Raw genomic sequence first — 23,804 nt, 5'->3', positions numbered from 1 at the left:
CCTCCCTGACATCCACCTAGACCCAGACATCCTTTGGGCAGGAAGGACTCAGGGATGGTTGACCTGGGCCTGCCCTGAAGGAGCCAGTGCAAGCATGCTCAGAGCAGGAAGGGTAAGTTACCTATGCTTGGGGATGGAGGTGATCAGGGAAAGCTTCCTGGAGGAGGTGGCCTTTGACTCAGGTCTTAATAAATCACAGGTCATGGGCTCCAAGGAGAGGCTGGGAAGGGCATTTCAGATGGCTGGAACAGTACGAGCCAAAACCTGGAGGTGGGGACAGGCTGGGCTGGGTTCAGGAAGCAGAGGATCGTTGTGGCTGGTAGGTGGTGAGCTCACTGGGGAGTCTGAGCTGGACGGCCCGGAAGGTAGGCTGGAGCAAAGCCCAGGGGCTCTGTGTGCCAGGCCATGCAGTCCAGGCTTGCCCTGGAGGTGATGGGGAGCCATGGAAGTTTCGGGAGTAGAAGTCACAGGGTGTATGAGAGGCGTGTCCTCTGTCTGCAGCCAGGCTCAGAGAAGGGGAGCAGACAGGGGACATTCAAGTGTTGCTCAGAGGGACAGGCAGACAGTCATCATGGAAGAAGGAGAACCAGGGGCCCGGCCACCCCAGCAGGATCCTCTTTGGGTCAGTGGCCCGCTGGGCACAGGATGCAGGAGCCAGAAACCCTGGTCCAGGTCCCTCTAGCCTCCTATGTGTGCTCAGACACATCGCTTGACCTCTCTGTGGCGCTGTCTCCTCATCTCTAAAGTGGGGGCCTCCTGACAGCTTTGTCCTGAGGACTGGCTGAGCTAAGGTGTGAACATGGCTGGGAAAGTGGGGTTCGCTGAGGCAGATGGGCAGGATTCCTGGTCATCGCTCTGGGGTGGAGGCGGAGCGCCCAGCTCTGGAGTCCGCAGTCTGGACTGGAGTCCTAGCTGTGCCTCTTGGTTCCCAGGTAACCTTGGGCAAATCTCAGAACCTCTCTGAACCTCAGACTTTTGCATCTGTAAAATGAGGCCGTGATGGCAGTTGCGTCCTGGGATGGGTGTGAGGACTGGGGGCTCATGGAGAGTGTTTGGAGCTCGGCCTCTGTGAGTGTCCCTGCAGTGACCTCTTGGCATCTTCCCATAAGGGGGCCCCCCTCCCCTGCCTCTGCTCTCAGGCATTGCGTCCTGGTCTGGGTGTACCGCTGGGCCCAGCTATACCCAGGGCACCCCAGACCTCCTCTGCCCCAAACCCCAGCATCCCCGGGAGATGAGGTGGCTGATTAAATGGTCTCTGGTACACCCCCTTCCCAGGGGCGTGCGCCTTACCTGGGGAGATGGAAAAACCAGAGCAGGGCAGGCTGTTTTCTACAGACAAGCATTGCCTCCCTCCCGCCTGCTGTTAGGGAACCCGGAATTCACACTTCAGGGGGAAACCGTTTAATGATTTCCATGATGGCCATGAGGAGGTCATTTATATTGGCTAAGCGGGCCTAATTAGACGGGATTCGAAGGTTACCATAAGCACACAAAAAAGCTGTTAAGGGGTTAACCTCTGAGAGATTACATTGTATTCAGCGCTCTGTTAAAGTTTGAATTAATTTTTCCCATGGGTTTGTTCACATTCTAATTTTCAACTAAATGAGACATCTGTTTCAGAAAAGGAAAATTTGCTCTGGTTGTCATGGCAACTATCATTCTGTAAGAAAATTATTCCAATGGTTACTTTAGAACAGAAAGGCAGAAATTCAGGACATAAAGCCGCCTGCCATCGCTCAGTCGGAATTCTGATCCGCCCGAGCTCCTTGGGGGTCTGTGATGTGTCCCAGACGGTGGGTGGTCATCGGGGCTCCTGGCCCTTGGGGCAGTCAGGCTGTGGGTCTGGGCGAGACCCCAGCTGTATTGGTGCTGGGAACCATGGCCCTGGCAGCGCCAGGGTCTCAGGCACACCCGTGGGTCTCAGACCACGGCTGCCCCCAGGGTGGGTAGGGGACGCTAGAGCTTGGCTGCTTGGATGACAGTCCCCGAGAGCCCCTGCCTGCCTTGTCCTCTGTCTGGAACCCCGGGCAGCCTTGAACTTCACCTCTGGCCCCCAAAGGCCCCACTGGACCAGGAGAGGGGGTCAAATGATCAAACGAGGATGCCGGGGGAATTTGGGCCAACTTCACCATCAGGAAGGGCAAGCGCCACCCCCTGCCCTTCGGCTTCTCTTCCCACGGCACGAGCCTGGATGGATGTCATGTACGCGTGGCTTTTCCCGGCCCTGGGGGGTGTGGTCACCCCGAAGAGTCGGCCTCTCCTGCTGCTCTGGCCCCCGCTTCTGGCCTCCCTCGAGAAAGGCCTGCTAACAGCCTACAGACCCCCTGAGTAACGTCTCCTCTGGGCGGTCCCGTGCATGACTTGACTCTGTGCTCCCCCCAAATTTCAGTCAAGGCCAGAACTTCCCCCTTTCCCAGTGACAGAGCCCCTGGTTACCTGTGTTTTCGTGGTGGTGGTACTTTCGTTCTCTTAAACATCCTCACACCCACCCTCTCTCCCTGCCCTCTGTGACAGCCAGTGGGGTACAGCGTCGAGCAGGAAGGAGCCCCTCTAATGGGTAAGATCTGGGGCGCAGATGTCCTTATCCCAGTTTACACACACAGAGAGTCTGGGAGCGTCCCTCCTTGGGGCAGAGGCGGGGTGTCTGATGCCAACGTGGGTGCCCTTGAGCAAACCTCTTGGGCATCCCTGGGGGTGGGGTGGATTCCGGCTTCCCAGGATTATGAGGGCATGTGTTTCCAAGAACCGTCTCTGGGGAAATGCCACCCCCAGACGCAGGCTCAGTGGCGCTGGAAGGGAAGGTGGAGTAGGCAGGGGCTCGTGTGGTTGGGCTCCAGGGGGGCCTGTGGGGTCTCTGATATGTTGCTGAGTGTCTTTTCTAAAAAGCCGCTCCTGCCGCGACTCATGGGAATGAGCAGACGTCGTCTCTCCATGCTGATGAGGCCTCGTTCCCCTCTTGTAAATATTTGATTAGGGTTTTTGAAAAATGGATGCTGTGTTTGCAAGGCGGCACCAGAAGGGCGTTGCTCCTTTTCCTGTAAGCTGACGGGCTCCGGGCTTCCAGGGGACCACCCGGCTTGGCTTTAGGAACAGTTTCCAGGCTGCTATAGCCTCCCCTGCAGGGACCCCGCCCCGGCTCAGCCAGAGTGGGGCTTCTAGGGTGCCCAGAGTCTGAGGACTTCAGAATTGCAGAGCTATGAGCTGTATGTTAGGGCTGTCAACCGTTTTTGACCAGAAACTGTGGTAGGAAAAGCATTTGTCTTTTTTACATTGTGACTCAGTACACCCTTATGTGGGTGTCTATTTAAATATAAATATATTTAACTGAAGTGTCCCTCCCTGCTATGCTGCACTCTGATGTTTTCTATTCTTTTTTTCCTTTTCTGTTTTTTTTTTTAAAATGTGGTTTGACCCTTCCAAATGCAGTTTGAAAAGCCCTACCCTAGGCTAAAGGTTTTTCATCTAGGTTCCATGAGTGGGTTTCAGAGGGGGTTTTTCATGACAGAGATTGTGATGGTGATGATGGTGGTGGTGGTGATGATGGTTATGATGGAGGTGATGATGATGGTGATGGAGATGATGGCAGCTGAAAAGCACTGGACCAGGCACTATTGTAAGGACTTTACATGGATTAATTGTTTTCAAAGCCGTATTGAGGCAAATGGTATTGTTATTATGCCCATTTTACAGGTGGGATAATTGAGGCATAGAGACATTAAGCCACTTGCCCAAGGTCGCGTAGGTAATTAGAGGTGGACCCATTCTAACCCAGGTCTGTCTGATCCCAAGATTGCCTCCAAGTTGGGTGTAAAATTGTGTGTGTGTAGGGAGGGGGTGTTTTTCTGCAGAGAACCCTCAGCTTTCTGCAGTCGTGCTAAGGCAGGCCTGGGTCAGGCATGCCTGAGGGAGGAGGCACCTTCGGGGGGACTGCCCCTCTGCCGCCCACCTCTCTGCCTTCCCCAGCCCCAGCCCCCTGGTCTCATCACACGGAGGGCGCGTCCTGTGGTTGGGGGTCTCTTGGGACAGCCCAGACCTGGGGGTGCAGACAGCTCTCTGTGCCTGCCCTTTACTGTCTATTTCTCTCTCACGGGCCCCGAGGGCAGATCCCCAGGTCCCTACCTGTACGGGTGGTTCCTCTGCTACCCATTCATGGCTGGGTGTCCAGGAACCCCATCCCCACCCCCAAGAACAAGGCAGGAGCCATAAGTCTCAAGATCAAAACTAGCCTGGTGGGGGCTTGGGGAGATGGTAGCCTGGTGTGTGCTGCTTGCTTTTAGTAGTAAATTTTTCTGGGTGGTACCTGGGGGCTTTCATTCCAAATGGAGGATCATGTCCAGCCTTGAGGTTTTGGCTGCAATCCCAAGACAACATAAAAGAGTCCTGTTTGACATCCTGTCCCTATGCTCATTCATCCAGCCTCTCTCTCTCAACACTGGTCGTTAAACCAACATCTGACCCTCCTCCGGGCAGGTGCTGGGCATTCAGGGTGAGAAAGAAGAAGGAGAGACAGGGCTTTGAAGGAGAAACGTGGTGTGGGAGGGGGCAGGCAAGAGGAAGGGAGGGACCCAGTATCCCAGGCGGGGCTCACGGGTGAGCAAAAGCTGGCAGCTGAGGGGGATCCCACAAGTGTCTGAAATGGGGAGAGGACCTTTGCCTCCAAATGGCCAGTGTGACCAGTCATCTTCCTCCTTCGCAAGCCCTCGTTCCAGGATTTGACACTGCAGGCTCAAAGGCTGCAGGGAGAGGGGGTCAGAGCTGGGTTCCAGAATGACTTCTACACTGACCACGGTGTGACCCTGGGGACCTCCCTTCCTCTCTTGCTGAACCTCAGTCTTGTCCAGAACCTACCATGGTGGGACTAAATCAGTTCTCAAATGCTGCTCCATGGAACCCCCGGGGTTCCATAGAGGTGCATTGGGCGGCTGCCAATAAGGCAGAGGCAGTGGGTCAACAGCCAGGGGTGTCCGCCTCCCCTGGGGGTGCTCGTGGGCCATGGGGGGATTCTAGTGGCAGCTCTGGGCACATAAGAGGCTTTGAATGTGGAAGCCCAGCCCCACGACCAACTTGTGCAGAGTATGTTGGCGAATGGTGGGGAGGTGCCCAGCCTGAAAGTCTTTGCAGCTGGGCCCAGATCCCTGAGCCAACTCACTTCTCTGAGCCTCTGGTTCCTCATCTGAAAAATGGGAATAATCCTAGCTCTTAATTCACTGGGTTCTTGTAAGAGTTAGGTGAAGCCTTTCCTATAATGTAATCAGATTGTTGTTCAGTCACTAAGTCATTTCTGATCCCATGGACTGCAGCATGCCAGGCTTCCCTGTCCTTCACTATCTCCTGGAGTCTGCTCAAATTCATGTTCACTGAGTTGATGGTGCTATCCAACCATCTCATCCTTCGTTGTCCATTCTCCTCCTGCCCTCAGTCTTTCTCAGCATTAGAGTCTTTTCCAATGAGTTAACTGTTTGCATCAGGTGGCCAAAGTATTGGAACTTCAGCTTCAGCATCAGTCCTTCCAATGAATATTCAAGGTTGATTTCCTTTAGGATTAACTGGCACCTGGCAAAAAGTAGGTATGCAAGCAATGCTGGTGACAATTTTTGCTTTCTACTCCGTGGCCCTCAGCCTGCTCATCCATAAAACAGGAAGAGAGAGACCTGTCTGCCCACCTTGCTGCGGGTCTGAAGGTCCCTAGGGTGGCCGATGAGGAGGTGATGGTGGTGATGATGATTATATTAGTTTCCTAGGGCTGCAGAACTAATTATCACAAACCATGAAGCTTAAAACAGCAGGAGTCGATTCTGCACGATTCTGGAGATTGGAGGTCTGAAATCAAGGTGTCACCGAGGTTAGCTCTTGCAGAGGGGACTGAGGGAGGATCTGTTCCCTGCCACTCTCCCAGCTTCTGGTGGTTTCTGGAAGCCTGGGGATTCCGTGACTGGTAGACACATCACCCCAGTCTGTGTGGCCATCATCACATGGCCTTTGCTGCTGTGTGTCTCTGTGTTTTCTGAGGACACCAGTCACTGGATTAGAACCGCTCTAATCAGGTATGACCTCACCTTGATTATGTCTGCAAAGACCCTACTTCTAAATAGGTCACATTCACAAGTATTGGGTTCATGCTTCCTCATATATTAATATTTTGGGGGAGGCACAATTTGACCCCCAATGGTGATGATAGTAATGATGATGGTGGTGGTGGTGATGATGATGGGGTGAAGGTGTTGTTGTTGTTGGTGGTATTGGTGGTGATGATGGTGATGGTGATGGCGATGATGGTGACTATGTAGATGCTAAAGGGCTGTATTAATTTGGGGATCTTATAATGACTTAGGCCTAAGAGCTGATTCTTAGTTGGGATACTTTCATTGTCAATGAAAACCCAGTTCAAATGGCTTTCTATTGGCCCATGTAACTGAGAAGTGCAGAGGTGTGGTGGGTGTCAGATGTAGTTTGATCCAGCTGCTTCCCTGGACCATGTGTTCCAGCCATCTCCCTTTAGGACAGATTAATAGGTGCCGACAGCTCCCAAGATAAGAAACTCACTGGTTGATATAACAGCGTTCCTTTATCTCATCACTGGAGGAAACTCTGGAGTTGCCTCCAACTGGAAGGATCAAGGTCACATGCTCACCATTGAACCCATTGATGGGGAATGACTTGCATTGATCCGTCTAGGACTGGGATGGGCAACAAGTTGGAATTCTGTTCATTGGCCTCTGTCCACCTGGCCCTGACCTTGATGTTGAGGGTGGACTCAGCACTGTGGAGCCCCTGCTGGGAGCTTCGGGGTGGAGACAGGAACAGGAATTCCCATCTGGGACCCTCTCTCTGGCCCCAAATGTGGGAAGGATGATGGATGAGCATTTTCCCACCACAGGGACAGGTGAGAGTATTCTTCTCTGGATGTCCTTAGAAGGGCTTAGAGCAAGAGAGGTCTTTGGCAGAAGTTGGGTTTTTTTTTTGTTTGTTTGTTTGTTTTCAACTTTCATTTAAAAAAAATTACATGAATATATGGTTGACCCAAAATCTTGTTTGTTTTTTTTGCATAACATATTATGCCAGCCCAATAATATTGTTTATCATAGAAAAAAGATTTTTTTAGTAGTGAAGCAAGAGGGAAAAGGTGCACCCGGGGTCTTTCCTAGTTTTCCAGTGGTTAAGAGTCTGAGCTTCCTCTGCAGGGGGCATGTGTTCGATCCCTAGTTTGCGAACTAAGATCCTGAGTGAGACGCAGTCAAAAAGAAAAAAAAACAGACTGGTCTTTACCTGGGCAAGGGTCTAGGTGAGTTCGCACCTTGAATCCCCATCCAGGTGGATCACCTCCTGGGTGTGAGGTCCTGGGTATCTGGCTGGCCCTGATGGCCGAGTGCACTGAGGCCTGCCTCTCATCGCCCCCACTCTCGGTGACCCCTCTGAACCCCCTGCTCTTCTCCTACAGGCAGCCCTGGTTTTATGGCTGGGGTTTTAACCTCCCACGTGGCCAAGCGCTGCTCGAGAAATGGAACCTCATTCCCGAAGGCGTGGACGTCCTGATAACCCATGGACCGCCACTGGGTAAGACTCATCTGCCCCCGCCTTGGGCCCCTGACCCTGGATGCCTGCTCATGCTGGGAGGATACAGGGTGTGGGTGCTGGGGCCAGGGGGCACTGGGCCTCTCCAGGGGAGCTGCCGCAGGGCTCTGTTCTGAGTCGTGGTGCTGGGGCGCCAGTCACCCCACTGTCGATCTCATTTTCTGCGCACCTACTGTGTGCTGTGGGCTCCACGTGTCACCTCCTGGACTGCTCACAGCCAGGTGGCGAGGTCAGACTCAGCTGCCCCTTTCACACATGTGGCACCGTGGAGCTCAGGGGGCCAGAGACCTGAGTCCTGGGGGCTGAATACCACAAGGTCACTCTCACCAGGCCCCATGCTGTGCACCCCTCACCCCGGGAGACCACCCGTCCCAGGGCCTGGGATTGCACTGCCTGCAGCTTTCCTCCCAGCCCCCACCGCCCCCTCTCTGGTCCAAGCTGATGTCACCACTTGTCATCCCAGGTGGGAAGGGTTGCCAGGGGAGGCCCAGCACAGCCCAAGAGTCCCTCGCTCTAATACCTGTTCTGGGAGAAGCTGCCCTGAGCACCTATGTGCGCCAGATGACCAGCCAGCACCCTTGGGTGCCTCCCCCCACCCTCACGAAATGTTCCTCATTTCCAAACAGAGGGAACCTGGAGGCCCAGGGCCCTGACATGGTCTAGGCATGACACATGGCTTGTAGTGAGGCTCTGGAGCAGGTTTCTTGTTTTCTCCCTCCCTCTCTCCCTCTCCTCCTTCCCTGCTTTCCGCCTCCCCATCCATTCCCCCACCAGCATCTTTTGGGTTCCTTCCTCACCACGTCTGTTTCACACACAACACACAACCCCTGCTCTGGGGGTTGCCTGTGTGCTCAGCCCAACGCAGTTGTTAAATGAATTGTTGAATGTGGCACAGAGAGGTTAAGTGACTTGTCCAAGGTCACACAGCCAGCAGGTAGCAGAGCCTGGGGCTTAAACCCAAGGGTCTGCTCCAAGCCTCCTTCCCTCCCACTTCCTGCCTCTCCCATGCTCTTCCTCCTCTTCTTGCTCCTTCTTCTCTCTCTCTCTCTCTCGTCTCTAAGTCAGGTCCACTGCAGCCGGTGTGATTCTTTGAGTGGCAGGATCCATCTTCCCCTCCCCAGCAGTTGTAGAAACCTGTTTCTCCCACCCAAGCAGAGAAGGGGCTGAGCTGAGCCCTCGTTGTCCGCTTGGAGTAATCAATTACTCTTCGTTTGTGTAGCCATGTGAGGCTAATAAGCCGCCACCATATGGGCGGCTCCGGGAGGCTGGCCGTGCGAGCAGACCCAGACGCGGGCACGTGCGTGAGGCTGCAGTGGATGAAGAGGGCGTTTTCCTGATTTTGTGATGCTTGTTTAGAAAGTTTCCAACCTGGAAATTCTGCTCCCGGACTCCTCCCTGCTGCCGGCTCACCTTGGGCCTCACCTGTCCCTCTCAGGCCTCAGTTGGCTTCTCTGTGCAATGGGCGGATGCCAGCCTTGAGGCCACTTTGAGCATGAATGGTCTGGAGGCTCTCAGCTCTGGAGCCATCTTCCCTACCCCGCCCCGCCCCGTGCTGCCTGGCGCGCTCGGGCTAGTATAAGTGTGTTCTCCGTGTGGCCCTGCAGGAGCAGCAGGGACGGGGGAGGGGGGGAGGCCGCAAGGCCCCAGGAGGTGCACGCAGGAGCCAGGCTTTCCTCCCCGAGGCTGCGGAGGGCAGGGTGGGTCCAGGACTGCCCTGTCTCTGCGACTGCAGAGCTGCGACCTGGCCTGCCTGGGCCCCGTCACTGCCCTCCCTCTCTCTCCCCTGCCAGGCTTTCTGGACTGGGTCCCCAAGAAGATGCAGCGGGTGGGCTGCGTGGAGCTGCTCAACACGGTGCAGAGGCGCGTCCAGCCGCGGCTGCATGTCTTCGGCCACATCCACGAAGGTCAGCGAGGGCGGGTGCCTCACACGTGGTTGTTGTTATTGTTCAGTTGCTCAGTCATGTCCGACTCTTTGCGACCCCATGGACTGCAGCACGCCAGGCCTCCCTGTCCTTCATTTAGCTCCCAGAGTTTGCTCAAAGTCACGTCCATCGAGTTGTTGATGCCATCCAACCATCTCATCATCCGTCACCCCCTTCTCCTCCTGCCCTCAATCTGTCCCAGCATCAGGGTCTTTTCTAATGAATCGGCTCTTCCCATCACATGTCCAAAGTAGTGGAGCTTCAGCTTCAGCATCAGTCCTTTCAATGAGTATTCAGGGTTGATTTCCTTTAGGATGGACTGGTTTGATCACACGCTGGTGGGGGAGGGGCACCTCACTGGCTTATCAGAGGGACCCTCTTGGCTCCCTTGAACCTGGTCACCTCCTCCCTGGCCAGCGGGAAATAGCCCACCTCCTACATACACTTTGTATCTACATACACCTATCTACATGCTGGCTGTCAGTTACCCATTGCTAAAGTGTTTCATCATAGGAAGATGAGGGCAAAATCTGGCAAGACTCAGGGGTAAGTTTTACTTCCTAGAGCCCTGCAACTCTGCCGTGCCTCTAGCCTGCGAAGTCTTCAGAGATGGCGGGGGGCTTTTTGGAGGAGGGGACATTTGGATGTGACCTAGAGAAGGATTGCCTTTGGGGGTACACTGTGAGCTGAGTACAGGGCTGGAAGCCTGTCTTCCTGTTCACATCTCTATGGCCTGGCATACAGCAGGTGCTTAATGAATGTGGAGGGCTGCCTGCCTACCCAAGGGGCTCTAGTGGCACCTCCCCTCCCAGTGCCCCCACCCAAGACAGACATGAGGGTCCGCCTTCTGTCCTGGGGGCAGGACCACTTGCTGTGTCCCCGTGGCTGGAGTTGGAGGGGGGTGTCCATATCATCTCGGGCAGTGGGCAGGGTGGCTGTGAAGGTGACTGGTGATGTCAGCTGCAGTCCTGACTGCCACTCTGTCCCCGCCCTGGCCTGTCACTGCCCAGGGCTCACCTCATTAGACCTCAGCCTTCTTCACTGGAGCCTGATTGCACCAGTTGGACAGCTCCCTCCTTTGGCTCCTTTTGAATCTTTATCCCCCTGTCTAAGGCCTCTTGGTCCCACCGTACCCTGCCATGAAGCACATGGGCTCCCATGGGGCAGGGGAACCACTGTGTTTTCCCCCAGGATTGTCCCCTGGCCTCTTGAACCTCTGTCTGCGTTGGGTTGGGGGCTCCTGGGCCTCATGTTTGTCTGGTTCACATCAGGTCACTTTCCAGCTCAGAAACCAGCAAGACTCAGACCCTTCCTTCTGCATCATGCTGTCAGGGGTGGGAGTGATCAGACCTCCGAGACCCCGAGGAGCTCACAGACTTCTGGGCAGCAGATGAACCATCAAAGGCGGGACCTGAAAGGTCATGGGAAAGGTGGATGGTGCATGTGCTGCAGGATAATAATAACGCCTGTTGTTTTCTGTAGCCCTACTGTGGGCGTGTAACACCATCGTCTGATCCAGACCGTCCCCCCCCTGCATGATTGTACAAGCAAAATGCAGGCTCCAAAGAACTCGTAACCTGCGCAGAGGAGGGGAAGTGTCCCTTTTGGTTTGGAGGTGATCTGAGCTGAAGGTTGAAGAGGATTCTGACAAGTAGATGTGGTGGGAAGACGGTATGATGAGGACAGAGATGAGGAGAAAAAAAGTACACGACGGTGGTGGTGATGGTGACAATGATGGTGATGGACAGGATGATGACGGTTCTGATGACGGTGATGGTGATGGAGATGATGACGGTGGTGGTTGTGATACTGAGAGTGATGATGGTAGTAGTGCTAATAGAAGTGTAGATGATGGTGATGGTGATGGTGAAGATGTCAATGATGATGGCTCAACATGCACTTTCCAGGCACTGGGCTGAACACGTGGATTATTATCTCATTTGCTGCCCACAGCAGGTCGGGGGGCGTGTCTAGCCTTGCTAGTTTCCATAGCTTGCCCCAGACAATTTTAGCCCTCTGTGGCTAAGTGCCCTCTGACACCCACACCCACCAGACCACCCTCAACTGCTCCTCTCAGCCCTGACCACTGTATGCTTACTGTCTAGGGTACGGAGTCATGGCAGATGGGACGACTACCTATGTGAATGCCTCTGTGTGCACCGTGAACTACCAGCCCGTGAATCCACCCATAGTCATCGACCTCCCCACCCCCCGGAACTCTTGACTGCCCCCGCCGCCCCAGCCCTTCCCACCGCATCAGCTCCATACACCTGGCCGAGAGCACGGACCCCCAGCCGCCCTTCCTTCCCTGCACACAGCCTGTCCAGCTCTGGGGACCAGCCCAGGCGACGGGCTGAGGCCTCAGAATGAAGAAAATCACCCCCGACTCTCCCTGGAGTTGGGACCCCGCAGGGCTATTGGGGGAGCTGCACTCATCGCTGATTTCTGCGTGTCCCTTCCGTGTGTTCCTTGTTAAAGGACCTACTATGCTCGAGGCTGCGTCCTGCTTGGGACGTGACAGAGTCTTCATCTTCTCAGTTGGACGCCCTCGTGGGTTTGGGAAGCTGCTGCTCTTGGAAGGATTCTGAAGTTCTGGCACAAAATCTCCCTCTCACTGAGGGTCTGAGTGGCTGCTCGCCTCAGGGTTGGGGAGGGTGGGTGGGGCTTGTCACAGCGTGAGTGCAGGCAGCCCTTCCGCTTCTCCCAGGCCTCCGAGGGAGCAATCAGGGACGTCTCAGGAATCGGGTTGCACCTGGCCAGGCCACCCAGCCTTCGGCTTCATGCCGTCCCGTGTTTTCCTCCTGTGGGCATCTTTGCTGATGTGAGCAATGGCCTGAGCATCCTGGACACCCGCTCGGAGCCTGGACTTGGTGGGGTGGAGGGGGTTGGTTCTGTAGGATGAGCTTGTTGAGGACCCAGGACTGGGCTGGAGGGTCCCCACGTGCTGGACGCCCCTGGTCCCCTGGGGTGTGCCAAGCTGCAGAACCCAGCAACCGGGAGGTCCATGGGCCGAGGCATCCCTGCCCCCTGTGTGCGCCCGTGGGGACGTGGACACACACTCACACACACGCGCGCCCCTCTTAACCCAGTGAAGTGAACTCCGTGGTTCCCACTGCTGTCCTCAGATGTGTTCTGGCTCCCGGTGGGGTTTCCCTCGCCCCTCGGGTTCTGTCTCCCCGGCCCTTGTCTGAGAAGGCTGAATGGTTCACAGCTGTGGTACTGGGTACCAGTTGCCCCCTAATGGGAACACGGCCCAGAGTCAGAGCCAGGACTGGACTCCTGCAGTTCCACCAGGGGGATTTCAAGGACTGCGGCGTTGGGCTGAGACTCTGATGGACAGAGAACAAACCGGGCCTGCTTGGGGTGAGGCCGGCGATGCAGAATTGGCACGGGCAGCGTTAGATTCTTTATTTAAAATTTAGGTATTTTGTTTATCATGGATTCTCCCCCCATGCTTTAATTTTGGTTTTTAAAAATACCACATTAAAATAGTGTCGTTGATCTCGATCACCGAGTTTTTTGGCGCCCCCTTCAATGGTGTGTCGGAGAGGAGGGCTCTGCCTGCCTCCTCTTCATCCCAGGCCTGGGAACCAGCATTTAATGAGCCCTTTGCAGATGTGATCTCATTTCCAGCACTCCTGGAAGGTGGGTACTACTGGCCCTGTTTTAGAGATAAAGCGATTGAGATCAGAGAGGTTAGGTAACTAGCCTGAGGGTGCACAGCTCAAACGAGGCAGAGGCAGGATGTGAACCTTGGTCTCTGGCTTCACAGCCCCCTGCTCTGCCAGCACCCAAAGCTCTGCCCCTACAAGGCGATGCAGGACTCGAGGCTCTTTTTCTTTAAGGATCCTGTTCGGCACCTGTCAGGTTCATTTTTCACCGAAAGCCCCTGGAGCCCTGGAGGACTCGAGATCCCAGGATCCCAGGAGACTGTGATTGCTTCCCTGCGTGAGTGGGGCTCCCATGGGGTGAGGGGCCCATCTGGGGAGCCCAGGAGCAGCAGCACGCTGGCCGGGGCCAGCTTTACTCTGCGGCGTGTGGGGCTTCAGGAGTCCCGTTCAACCCACGTGGTTCCTGGTAGCCGGGGATGTTTACAGGGTCTCTGGGGGCACCTCAGACGCACAGCACGTGTGTGCTTAAATGGGTGGCGACGACTCCAGACTCTTTCGATCGCCTCTACTGAATTTCTATGAGGACCAAGAACTATAAACTTAAAAAAAAAATCTTTTTCCTAAGGTATCTTCAGAATATGGTGTATTTTTATGTGGAAAATAAAAGTTATGAAGGCAGCTGTTACTTTAAAAGAAAAATTCATTAAAAGTCCTTGAGGTATGAAAGATGATGGCGTGCTCCTCAATCATTTTGGCATAACTTGATTGTGGCTGTAATTTTTTTTTGTCAAGCATGTCAGACAATAAAGTCTTTGTAAAAAGAAAGAGAAGTCCGCCTGGTGTCTCTTCCTCTGTCTCTGGGTGTTGTGTGGGGCCTGTGGGGGAGGAGAGGCATCCTCCCGGCCGAGTCCTGGGCTGAGTTCAGAGGCCGAAGACCTTCTGTGTGCCAGCGACTGGCATCCTTCTGCTGGCTCCGGCTTCCGTCAGAGGTTGTTGGCACATGCACTTCTGTGCCCCATCATGTTCACATAGCTCGAACACCTGGTCCCCCCCCACCCCAGACAGTCCCTCAAGGTGGCCTTAGCTTTGGCCTCTTCCAGGAAGCGGCAAGTTCTAATCCAGCCCTTGTCAAACTCAGGGTCCAGGTGTTGCCCAAGAGAAGCTCAGGCAGATATAATGGCTACAGTTCCAAAGCTCCCTGTGCTGTAGAAGTTCTGCCATTTTCATCTGTCCGTCCATCTGTCCATCCATCCATCCATCCATCCATCCATCCATCTCACCACCATCCATTTATCCATCCATCCAGCCATCCAACTATCATCTATCTATCCATCCATACATCCAACAACCACCCATCTATCCATCCATCCATCTAATCACCATCCATTTATCCATCCATCCATCCAGTCACCATCTATCTCTCCATCCATCCATCCATCCACCATCTATCCATTCATCCATTTATCCATCCATCCATCCAACAACCATCTATCCCTCCATTCATCCAACAACCATCCATCTATCCATCCATCCATTCAACCACCATCCATCCTTCCATCCATCCATCTAACAACCATCCATTTATCCGTCCATCCATCCAGTCACCATCTATCTATCCTTCCATCCATCCAACCACCATCTATCTATCCATGCATTCATCCAACAACCATCCATCTATCCAACCACCATCCATCTATCCTTCCATCCATCCGTCTAACCACCATCCATTTATCCATCCATCCATCCAGTCACCATCTATCTATCCATCCATTCATCCAACCACCATGTATCCATTCACCCATTTATCCATCCATTCATCCAACAACCATCCATCTATCCAACCACCATCCGTCTATCCTTCCATCCATCCAACCACCATCTATCTATCCATCCATTCATCCAACAACCATTCATCTATCTATCCATCCATCCAACCACCATCCATCTATTCTTCCATCCAACCACCATCCATCCATCCATCCAGTCCAACTACTGTCCATCCATTTACTCACCCACCCATCAGTCCATCCACCCTACAAACATTCACTCAGCACCTCTTTTGGACCTGACTTGCAGTAGGGACATGGCAGCAATGGATTTAAGAGATAGGGTTGATGAAGGATGGGTGTGGGGAGCCAGAGATGATATAATGGGTGTTGGCTGCCCATCACGGAGGGGGAACACGGAGCAGGAAGAACAGGTTTGAGGAGGGGATGCTGAATTCTGTTTGGGACTCAGGGGCTGGAGGTACCTTTGGGAGATGTAGGGGGAGGTGTCCTGTGGCTGGGGGTGGGGTGTGATAAATGGACCCAGAGGGGAGGAGCCTCTCTGCAGACCTTCATTTGTGGGTCAGAACCAGAGCTGTGGGGATGGGGAGCAGGCTGGGGGTAGCCCGGATGGCATCAGCCTGCCGTGACCCTCTCCTGTCCTCAGACTGGCCCACCTGTAACGTGCCCTTCCAGAGGGCTCCCTCCGCCAGAGCCTCAGACGTGGTTACCATGCCAGGTCCTGGGCCTTGGGTCCCCACCCGTAGGTTGGGGGGAGGAGCTGCTCCATTCGAGGCACTCCTGTGTGCTCACTGTGTCCTGGAGCAGGGCTCCCGGGCGGGGGCAGGGCCCGCTGGGGCTGCCGTCAGCCCTGGTTGCGCTGTCTCACTGCAGCTGCTGCCTTAGTGCCTGGTACCTGCTCTGCTGGGGAAGCTTCCAGGTGGCGCAGTGGTAAAAAAAAAAAAAAAAATCCGCCTGCAAATGCAGGAGATGAAAAAGATGCCGACTTGATCCCTGGGTTGGGACGATTCCCTGGGGGAGGAACGGGCAACCCACTCCAGTACTCTTGCCTGGAAAATCCCACGGACGGAGGAGCCTGGCGGGCTACAGTCCGTGGGGTTGCAGAGAGTTGGACACGACTGAGCACAAGCACCCGCTCTGCTGAGATGTGGCAGCTGCTGGGTTCTGAGCCCGGTGCTCCTGCTGCCTTCAGTGTAGACGAGGCGGGGGTGGGGGTGGGGAGAGGGGCTGATGCCATCATGAGCTGCCCCCCCCATGCTCTGACTTGGGCAGGTTTACTCAGCGGTGGAGCGGGGTCCACAGCAAAGAGAGCTTAGCACGCTGGGCTCACTCTCACTGCCAGCCGCCTCCAACACAGGATGGGGTCCCCGCCGATGCTCCTACTGTCCCTGGGAGTCCAAGGGGGCAAGCCCAGTGAGCTGTGGCCCTTCCCTCTGCCTCTGTCCTTATGGGAGCTCACACTCAGGAAGCCCAGCCCCCAGCCACCTTTTCTTGCAATTTGGCTTCCATGGAGCTGATTCTTGAACATCCTGTCTGAGCCACAAGGGAAGCCCCCTTCAGCCTCCACCGGGAGCAAATTCTCAGGCCTTTTTCTTCCAGGAGACTCCTGCCCCAGCCCCCTGGATAAACTAGTAGAGATGACAAGCTCTGCAGACCCGGGTTTAACCCAAGACTCTCTCCTAACGTCACCCACAGCTCCCAACTGGGAGTCTTGTTGCAGAAGATCCTGGACACTCCACAGGGTCCTCAGTCCCACCCTCCCTTGAAGGACCAGACTGCAAAGTCCTCCAGGATATGGAAAACAGGCCCTGCTGTCTGGATGCTTGAGGGGTACTTTGGAAGGCTCCTCTGATCTGGAAAGAAGCTGAACCCTTCAGCTGTCACACGCTTGGGGCCCAGTGAATGGCAGACAGGGTCAGGCTTGGTGGCCTGGAGGAAGATCAAATCCAGTGTGTAGGGGCGATCAGGGAAGGCTTCTTGGAAGAAGGAGCCTGGTTGGGCCCTGAACAGGAAATGATTTCCCCACTTTAAAAAACTTTTTAATTTTGAAATAATTTTAGATTTACAGAAGAGTTGTAAAAATGGTACAGAGAATCCCCACAGCTTGCCCTGATGTTAACATCTTACATAACCAGGGTCCATTTATCAAAACTAAGAGATTAGCACGGTGTAAGGCTATTAGACCTTTCTTTGGGTCTTTCTGAATAACGTCCCATCCATGAGTCTTCATGGTATTTAGGCATTATGTCTCCGTAGCCCTCTGTGGGTTGGTGACAGTTTCTCAGCCTTTCCTCCATTTTCATGACCTTGAAAATTTTGAGGACTGTCTGAGTATTTTGTAGACTGTCCCTCCAGTTGAGTTTGTCTGACGATTTCTCAGGATTTGCCTGGAGTTATGTGTTAGGAGAAGAGTGCGGAGGTGATGTGTTCTTCTCGAGGCGTTATATCTGGGGTTACGTGAGACCAAGGCGACTTACCACATGCTTATTAATCTTTTTTTTTTTAAGTATTTGTTTATTTTTTTTTCACTTGTTTTTCATTTGTTTATTTGTTTATTTATTTTTCACTGCCCTGGGTCTTCCTTTCTGTGCGTGGACTTTCTCTAGCTGTGGCGAGCAGGCTTCTCATTGTGGTGACTTCTTTTGTTATGGAACAGGGGCTCTAGACTCTCAGGCTCAGTAGTTGTGGTCCATGGACTTAGTTGCTCTGGGGAATCTTCCCGGATCAGGGATCGAACCCATGCCCCCTGCATTGGCTGGCGGATTCTTACCTGCTTCGCCTCCAGGGATGTTCACGGGGTTGTTAATCTTGACCACAAGGTTACAGGATATCTGCTGGGTTTCTCCACTGCAAAGATGCTAGTTCTCCTTTTCCATACTCGGTCTGTTAGAAACAGTCACTAGACCAGCTCACTCTCAAGGAGAGGGGAATGAGGCATCTAAGAACGGGGACATAGGATATAATCGCCACACTGACTTACACCTATTTGGAGGAGCCATCTCCAGGCTATGTGACCTGCCTAATGTTTTTTCCCACTGATTTTAGCATCCTTCCACGGGTCTTGCCTGGAGCAGTGGTTACTGTGGTATTCTCATGCTGATTTTCTGTTTTCTTCCCTCCTACATATATTATTTGAAATTCTTCTGTAAGGAAGATTTGCCCCTTCTCTGCCATTTACTTATTTGTATCAGCATGGATAATCTTCAGGTTAGAACCTAATGTTGTCATTTATTTTGTTGCTCAAACTGTTCTAACTTTGACCATTTGGGAGTTCTTTCAAATTGGTTCCTGTGTTCTTTTGACATATTCCTTTTGTTTGTCTGTTTCACTTCCTTGCTTTGGAGCAGGCTCATCTTGTATTTCCCTTGCCCCAGGGCATTCACTGTTCTTCCTTCAAGTTCTGGCTCTTTTTATTTAGAAATTCAGATCTGGAGGGGTAGATGGACTAGTTGCTATTGGGGTATGACTATTTCTAGACCCTCTTAGTGGACAGAGCTAGGAAATATTTTTAGAATACTAATCCATGTAAGGGGCTTCCCTGGTAGCTCAGACGGTAAAGAGCCTGCCTGCAATGCGGGAGATGTGGGTTCAACCCCTTGAGGAGGAAATGACAACCCACACCAGTTTTCTTGCCTGGAGAATCCCTTGGACGGAGGAGCCTGGCCAGCTGCAGTTTATGGGGTTACAAAAGAGTCAGACACAACTGATCACCACCACCACCAACAGTGAAGTTCACTCTTTGTAACGTACAGTTCTGGGGGTTTTAACAAATGCTTCGAGTTATATATCCATGACCCTGGTACTATAAGAAGCAGTCCCATCACCTAAAAGTTTCTTTTATTTGGCCCTTTTTTAATCACACTGTTTTCCAAAAGGGCTTCCCTGATGGCAGAGCTGGTAAAGAATCCACCTGCGATGAGGGAGACCTGGGTTCGATCCCTGAGTTGGGAAGATCCCCTGGAGAAGGGAATGCTTTTGTAATCCCACCAGCACTAGTGAATATTTCCTGTTAGTCCACATCCTCAACAGAATTTCGTATTTAAAAATTTTAACTATTTGAGTAGGTGTGTTACATCTCACTGTGGTTTGGACTTCCATTTTTAGATGACTGATAATGCTGAACATTTTTTCATATGTTTGTTTTGCCATATTTCTTGTGTGAAACATACGCTCAGATCTTTCGTGCCCTTCTTAAAAACTAGATTGTCTGTCTTCTTGTGTCTGAAGTTTGAAGTTCTTCAGGCACTGGACTCAGGTCCTTAAATGAAGACACGATTTGTACATCTTCGGGTCTGTAGGTTGTCTTTTTGTTCTTTTAACGGTTTCTCAGGGCAAAAGTTTTTCATTTTCATTAAGTCCAATTTACCAGTTTTTCCTATTATAGATTGTGCTTTTGGTGTAGCCCATTGATAAACCCCAGGTCATGCAGATTCTCTGAGGTTTTCTGGTAGAAATTTTATAGTTTAACGTTTTATATTTGGGTCTACAATACATTCTGAGTTGCTCTCTGTGTCAGGTGTGAGGTACGTGACAAATTTCATGTTATTTCAAATGAACGCTATTTTCCCATTTAATTTCCTTTGCACATTTGTCAAAAGTCAGTTGATTACATTTGCGTGTATTTATTTCTGGACACTCTATTTTGTTCCATTGATCTATAGTGCTGTGATCTTGCCAAAATCATATTTTCTTGATTACTATGATTTTATGGCTAAATCTTCAAGTTGGGTGGTATGAATGCTTTTGCTCTTTTTCACAGAGAGCAAAAGAACTCTTGGCTTGTTTTGGCTACTCTAGTTCCTTTTTTATTTAAAAAAAAAATAAGAAAGAGATTCCTGTACTTTTCATATATACATATGTATACATGGAGAAGGTAATGGCAATCTGCTGTATTCTTGCCTGGAAAATCCCATGGACAGAGGAGACCAGCGGGCTACAGTCCATACGGTTGCAAAGAGCTGAACACGATTGAACACCGAGCATACATACATACATATATATAAGAATCTTTACAAAATTGTGTTTTAATTTATAATCTGTTAAAAAAATTTTTTTAATTAAAAAAAAAATTTACTTGGCTGCACCAGGTCTTAGGTGCAGCATGCCGGACCAGTTCCCGAGCCAGGGATGGAGCCCAGGCCCCATCTGGTCCCCTGGCTGCGGTTCGCTAACTTGATACAATAGGACAGCAGTGGATACTCAGCATGCGTGCTAAGTCGTTCAGTTGTGTTGGCTCTGTGACCCCGTGGACTGCAGCCCGCCAGGCTCCTCTGTCCACGGAGCTCTCCAAGCAAGAACACTAGAGTGGGTTGCCGTGCCCTCCTCCAGGGGATCTTCCCGGCCCAGGGATCGAACCCCTGTCTCTTGCATCTCCTGCTTTGGCAGGTGGGTTGTTTACCACTAGTGCCACCTGAGATGCCCAGGAGACACGGAGTCAGGCATCTTTACGTTTGGAGAGGAATTTGCCTTTCTTCTGTGAGGACTGGCGTGTGGGGCTTGGGTCAATCTCAGCAGAGCGTGGGCTGCACTGTCGTCTGCTCCCTCCTTGCCCTTGGGCTTCCTCTGCGGGGCCCCCTGGAGGGACGGGCTCCTGTGGCTCCTAGCTGCTTACCCTTTTATTCGGTGACTGTCGGTGTGGTGGCCGGGGAGGGGGTAGTTCTGATTCGGACTCTGGGAGCATGGGGAGCCTTTCTCCGTGGCCCTGCCCTCCGGCACGGGCTTCGCCCCCACCCACCCCAGGAGGCGTGCCTGCTCTGCCCCTGTCCTGCACTGGGCTCCCGCCGGCGCCTCGGGCGCTGTCTTGGTGTCCTCTGCATGGTATGCTTTTCCGCTCCCTTCGAGGGACAGGGAGGTGGGTTCTGGCGGAGTTGCTGCTGGATCCTCCTCCAGCCCCACTACGAGGGGCGCAGGAAGGTGGCAGCTTTCTCTGGATCCTTCTGATGTCCGTGAGCTCCCGCGGCGGTTCCTGGAGGATGCCAGGTCCTTGGTGTCAGAGTCTCCTGCATCTCCACGTCCTCAGGCTAGCCTGCATTTGGTTTTGGGCAATTTGTTAAAATGTTCCAGTTGAATCCTCTTGCTGGCTCACATGGTGTTTCGTGTCTGTCCCGCAAAAGCAAGCGCTTTGGGTCTGCTATCTCCCCGGAGGCACCTGTCTGTCTCCAGACCATAGTGGACTATGTGTTGAACCCCACTATCGGGTGGGTTTACGGAAAGTTGTTAATCTCGTTTTGTTGGGCCTTTCTCTTGTACGGGTGGGAGTGATGCCCTCTCCAGCATCTCACAGCCCCAGACCACAGGGGCTTCTCAAACCTTGGTTGTGTCATCCTTACTCATGGCTCATTGGCCAAAACAAGTCATGTGGCTGAGTGGGGAAATGGACGTTATTCAGAGACAGGGACTTCAAGGTCAAAAGCAAGGGACGTGGATACATGAAGGGAAAACAGGTGGGGCATTTGCTCTCACATGCGTTCTACTGGGTGCAGAGAACAGGCACTCCATTCTTTCTACACAGTGGGATCCAGAGGGGCTGCTGTTCCCAGCTGGGCCAGGCCCTAGGAAGGATGCCCAGGGCCGAAGACACCTGACCAGGATATAAGGACCCAGGGAAGAGAGGAGAGGACCACCAGAGCCCACCTGGGAACACGGGGCTGCCTTCCGGAAGCGGCCCAGCCCCCAGGCTCCCCGCTTTGACCCAGGGCCCTGGGCGGAAACCTTCCCCTGACCTCTTGCTGCGGTTCCATCTGAGGTCCAGCTCCAGGCATGGGGCCAGGGCTCTTCGGGCTTCCGTAGACCCAGAGCTCCCCCACCAGGCCTGACCCCTTCTCTTTTGATCGTCTTTGACCTACCTTGTTGGGGGCTCTAGCAGGCAGGTGTGTGTTTGATCCATGGGGCTGGGAAAAGACCATGGATGGATGAGCCCGAGGCAAGCAGGGGTTCTCTTCATTTTGCAGATGTGGTGATGGAGGCTCAGAGAGGAGAGTTGCATGTGGGCCACGGGATGAGCAGGGGGCAGCTGGACACCCCGACCCTTGGTCCAGCACTGCTCTCTTGACTCAGGCTTGAAGGGTCCAGGTGTCAGAAAAGCAGTAGCTGCCCCACCTCTCCTGGGAGGTGCAGCTAACAGCCCACTCGCCTACAACCCTCTGCTCGGAAGCCCTGCTAACTCTGAGAGGAAAACCCCACTGCAGGGCTAAGCTCTTTCCATGTGTGTGTATATTGGGGGGGGTGGGGGGTGGGGTGGGGGATGATTGCCCATTTTACAGATGTGGAAACTGAGGCCCAGAGAGGTCAAAATGACCTGGCTGGGTGTCACGGTAGAGCTGGAACTTGAACCCAGTGTCACTGATACCACAGGTACTCTGAGAATGTTTCAGGAGGGCTGGTGGCCCGGGTGTGGCCAGTTATGACCCCATTGAGTCCTGCTTCTGCGTCAGGATGAGCCACTTGCCTCTTGTTGAATGCACCAGAGGAAATGCCCAGTTTAGCCTTGGGAAGTCAGGAAGGCTTCCTGTAAGAGGCAGCTCTGCATGGAGTGCTGAAGGGCAAGTTGGCGTTCTCTGCGGAGCAGGTGCAGAGTGCGAGAGTGTGTGAGAGGCATCTCAGGAAGGCTGAAGCTGGGCGCATGGGGCAGGGGCTAGGCACACAGGAGGGGTCCCGAATGCTCGGGCGAGGCATCTGCTGACCTCCCCTTTTAGCAGAGCTGCCGGGGCGGAGGGCATTTCTGCTCCACGGCACTGACTTGAGACCACGGCCCCATCCTATATCCCCCTCCCTGAACTCAGGCTGCCTGGGCACCCCTTCCCCCCTGTTGTAGGCATCTTCCTCCTCTGAGCTCCCCCAGGGCCCCCAGGTTCTCTGGGATCTTGAGGTCTCCCCAGTCCTGGCCCACCCAGACCTCCTCAGCCTGGTCCCCTATGCTCCCGACGCCAGGCTGGGCAGGACGCCAGGACCCGCCTCCTCACTCCCGTGCATCCCACAGGGCGTCCTTCCCCTCCGCCGGGGCCTTGGTGTCTCCCTCTCTGCAGTGGGAGTGGAGACCCCACCGACCGGCTAGAATGTGGTGTGGCCAGCGGGACTCACAGGAGGTTGGCGCTGGTCTGGCTTTCTAAGGGCCCCTGTGGTTTCTGTTTGAACATTTGACTCCCTTGATCAGCAGCCATGGCTGCGTCCAGTGGGGGCAGGGAGAGGAGGTCATGGCGGTGATGGCCCCAGGAAAGGGGAGGAGAAGCTGGGCCACTGCCCGGGCCCCTGGGGAGCCTGCCCTCCTGGTGGCTGGGGCCGCGGTGGGTGCTGGGTGGTGCCCCCCAGGGAGGAACTCGGGCTGTCGTGCCCCTGAGTTTACTTGGGGTGACAGTGGGGGGTCCTGGCCCCCACCCTTCCCTGACAGCTGGGGTCACACAGCTCAGGGGCAGCCCTCTTGCCTGCCTCTCCAGTTCCTTGCAGAACCTTCCAGAAGGCAACAGAGTCTGTCTCCTTTCCATCTGCTTCATGACGGGTGGATAGGATTATGGTGATTTAAAACTTCTCCTGGCTTGTCTTTCCTGGTGTGACTTCCCTGGTGGCTCAGACGGTAAAGAGGGAGACCTGGGTTCGATCCCTGGGTGGGGAAGATCCCCTGGAGGAGGAAATGACAACCCCCTCCAGTATTCTTGCCTGGAGAATCCCTTGGACAGAAAAGCCTGGCGGGATACAGTCCATGGGGTCGCAAAGAGTCGGACACGACTGAGCGACCAAGCACCCAGCATAGCCCTTAGTCCGTCAGACCCTGTCGTGTCCGGAAATGGGTGCTGCCCGCCCGGAAGGGCTGAGCCCCCACTGCACCCATGGGGCCTGACTCAGATGGCGGCCGCTCCTCGTGGGGTCCGGCTGGCGCCTGTGCCCCCAGGACAGAGACGTGGCCCTGTGGACAAGCC

At 53.8% G+C, this 23,804-nt stretch overlaps 1 protein-coding gene across 3 annotated transcripts in view; it reads left to right on the top strand.

Annotated features, from left to right (window-relative positions):
* MPPED1 (metallophosphoesterase domain containing 1) overlaps positions 1–13,930 on the top strand; it is a 79,235-nt gene extending 65,305 nt beyond the window's left edge. For all 3 annotated transcript variants that reach the window (XM_043441175.1, XM_043441173.1, XM_043441174.1), the window contains exons 5-7: positions 7,439–7,554; positions 9,363–9,476; positions 11,600–13,930. In XM_043441175.1, coding sequence (XP_043297110.1) covers positions 7,439–7,554; positions 9,363–9,476; positions 11,600–11,718 — 349 coding nt within the window. In that variant the 3' untranslated portion in view covers positions 11,719–13,930. The remainder of the gene's footprint in view (positions 1–7,438; positions 7,555–9,362; positions 9,477–11,599) is intronic.
* The last annotated feature ends 9,874 nt before the right edge of the window (positions 13,931–23,804 follow it).

Source organism: Cervus canadensis, chromosome 21 (genome assembly GCF_019320065.1).
Source record: "Cervus canadensis isolate Bull #8, Minnesota chromosome 21, ASM1932006v1, whole genome shotgun sequence".
NCBI lineage: Eukaryota > Metazoa > Chordata > Mammalia > Artiodactyla > Cervidae > Cervus > Cervus canadensis.
This window is presented reverse-complemented; position numbering and strand designations above follow the sequence as displayed.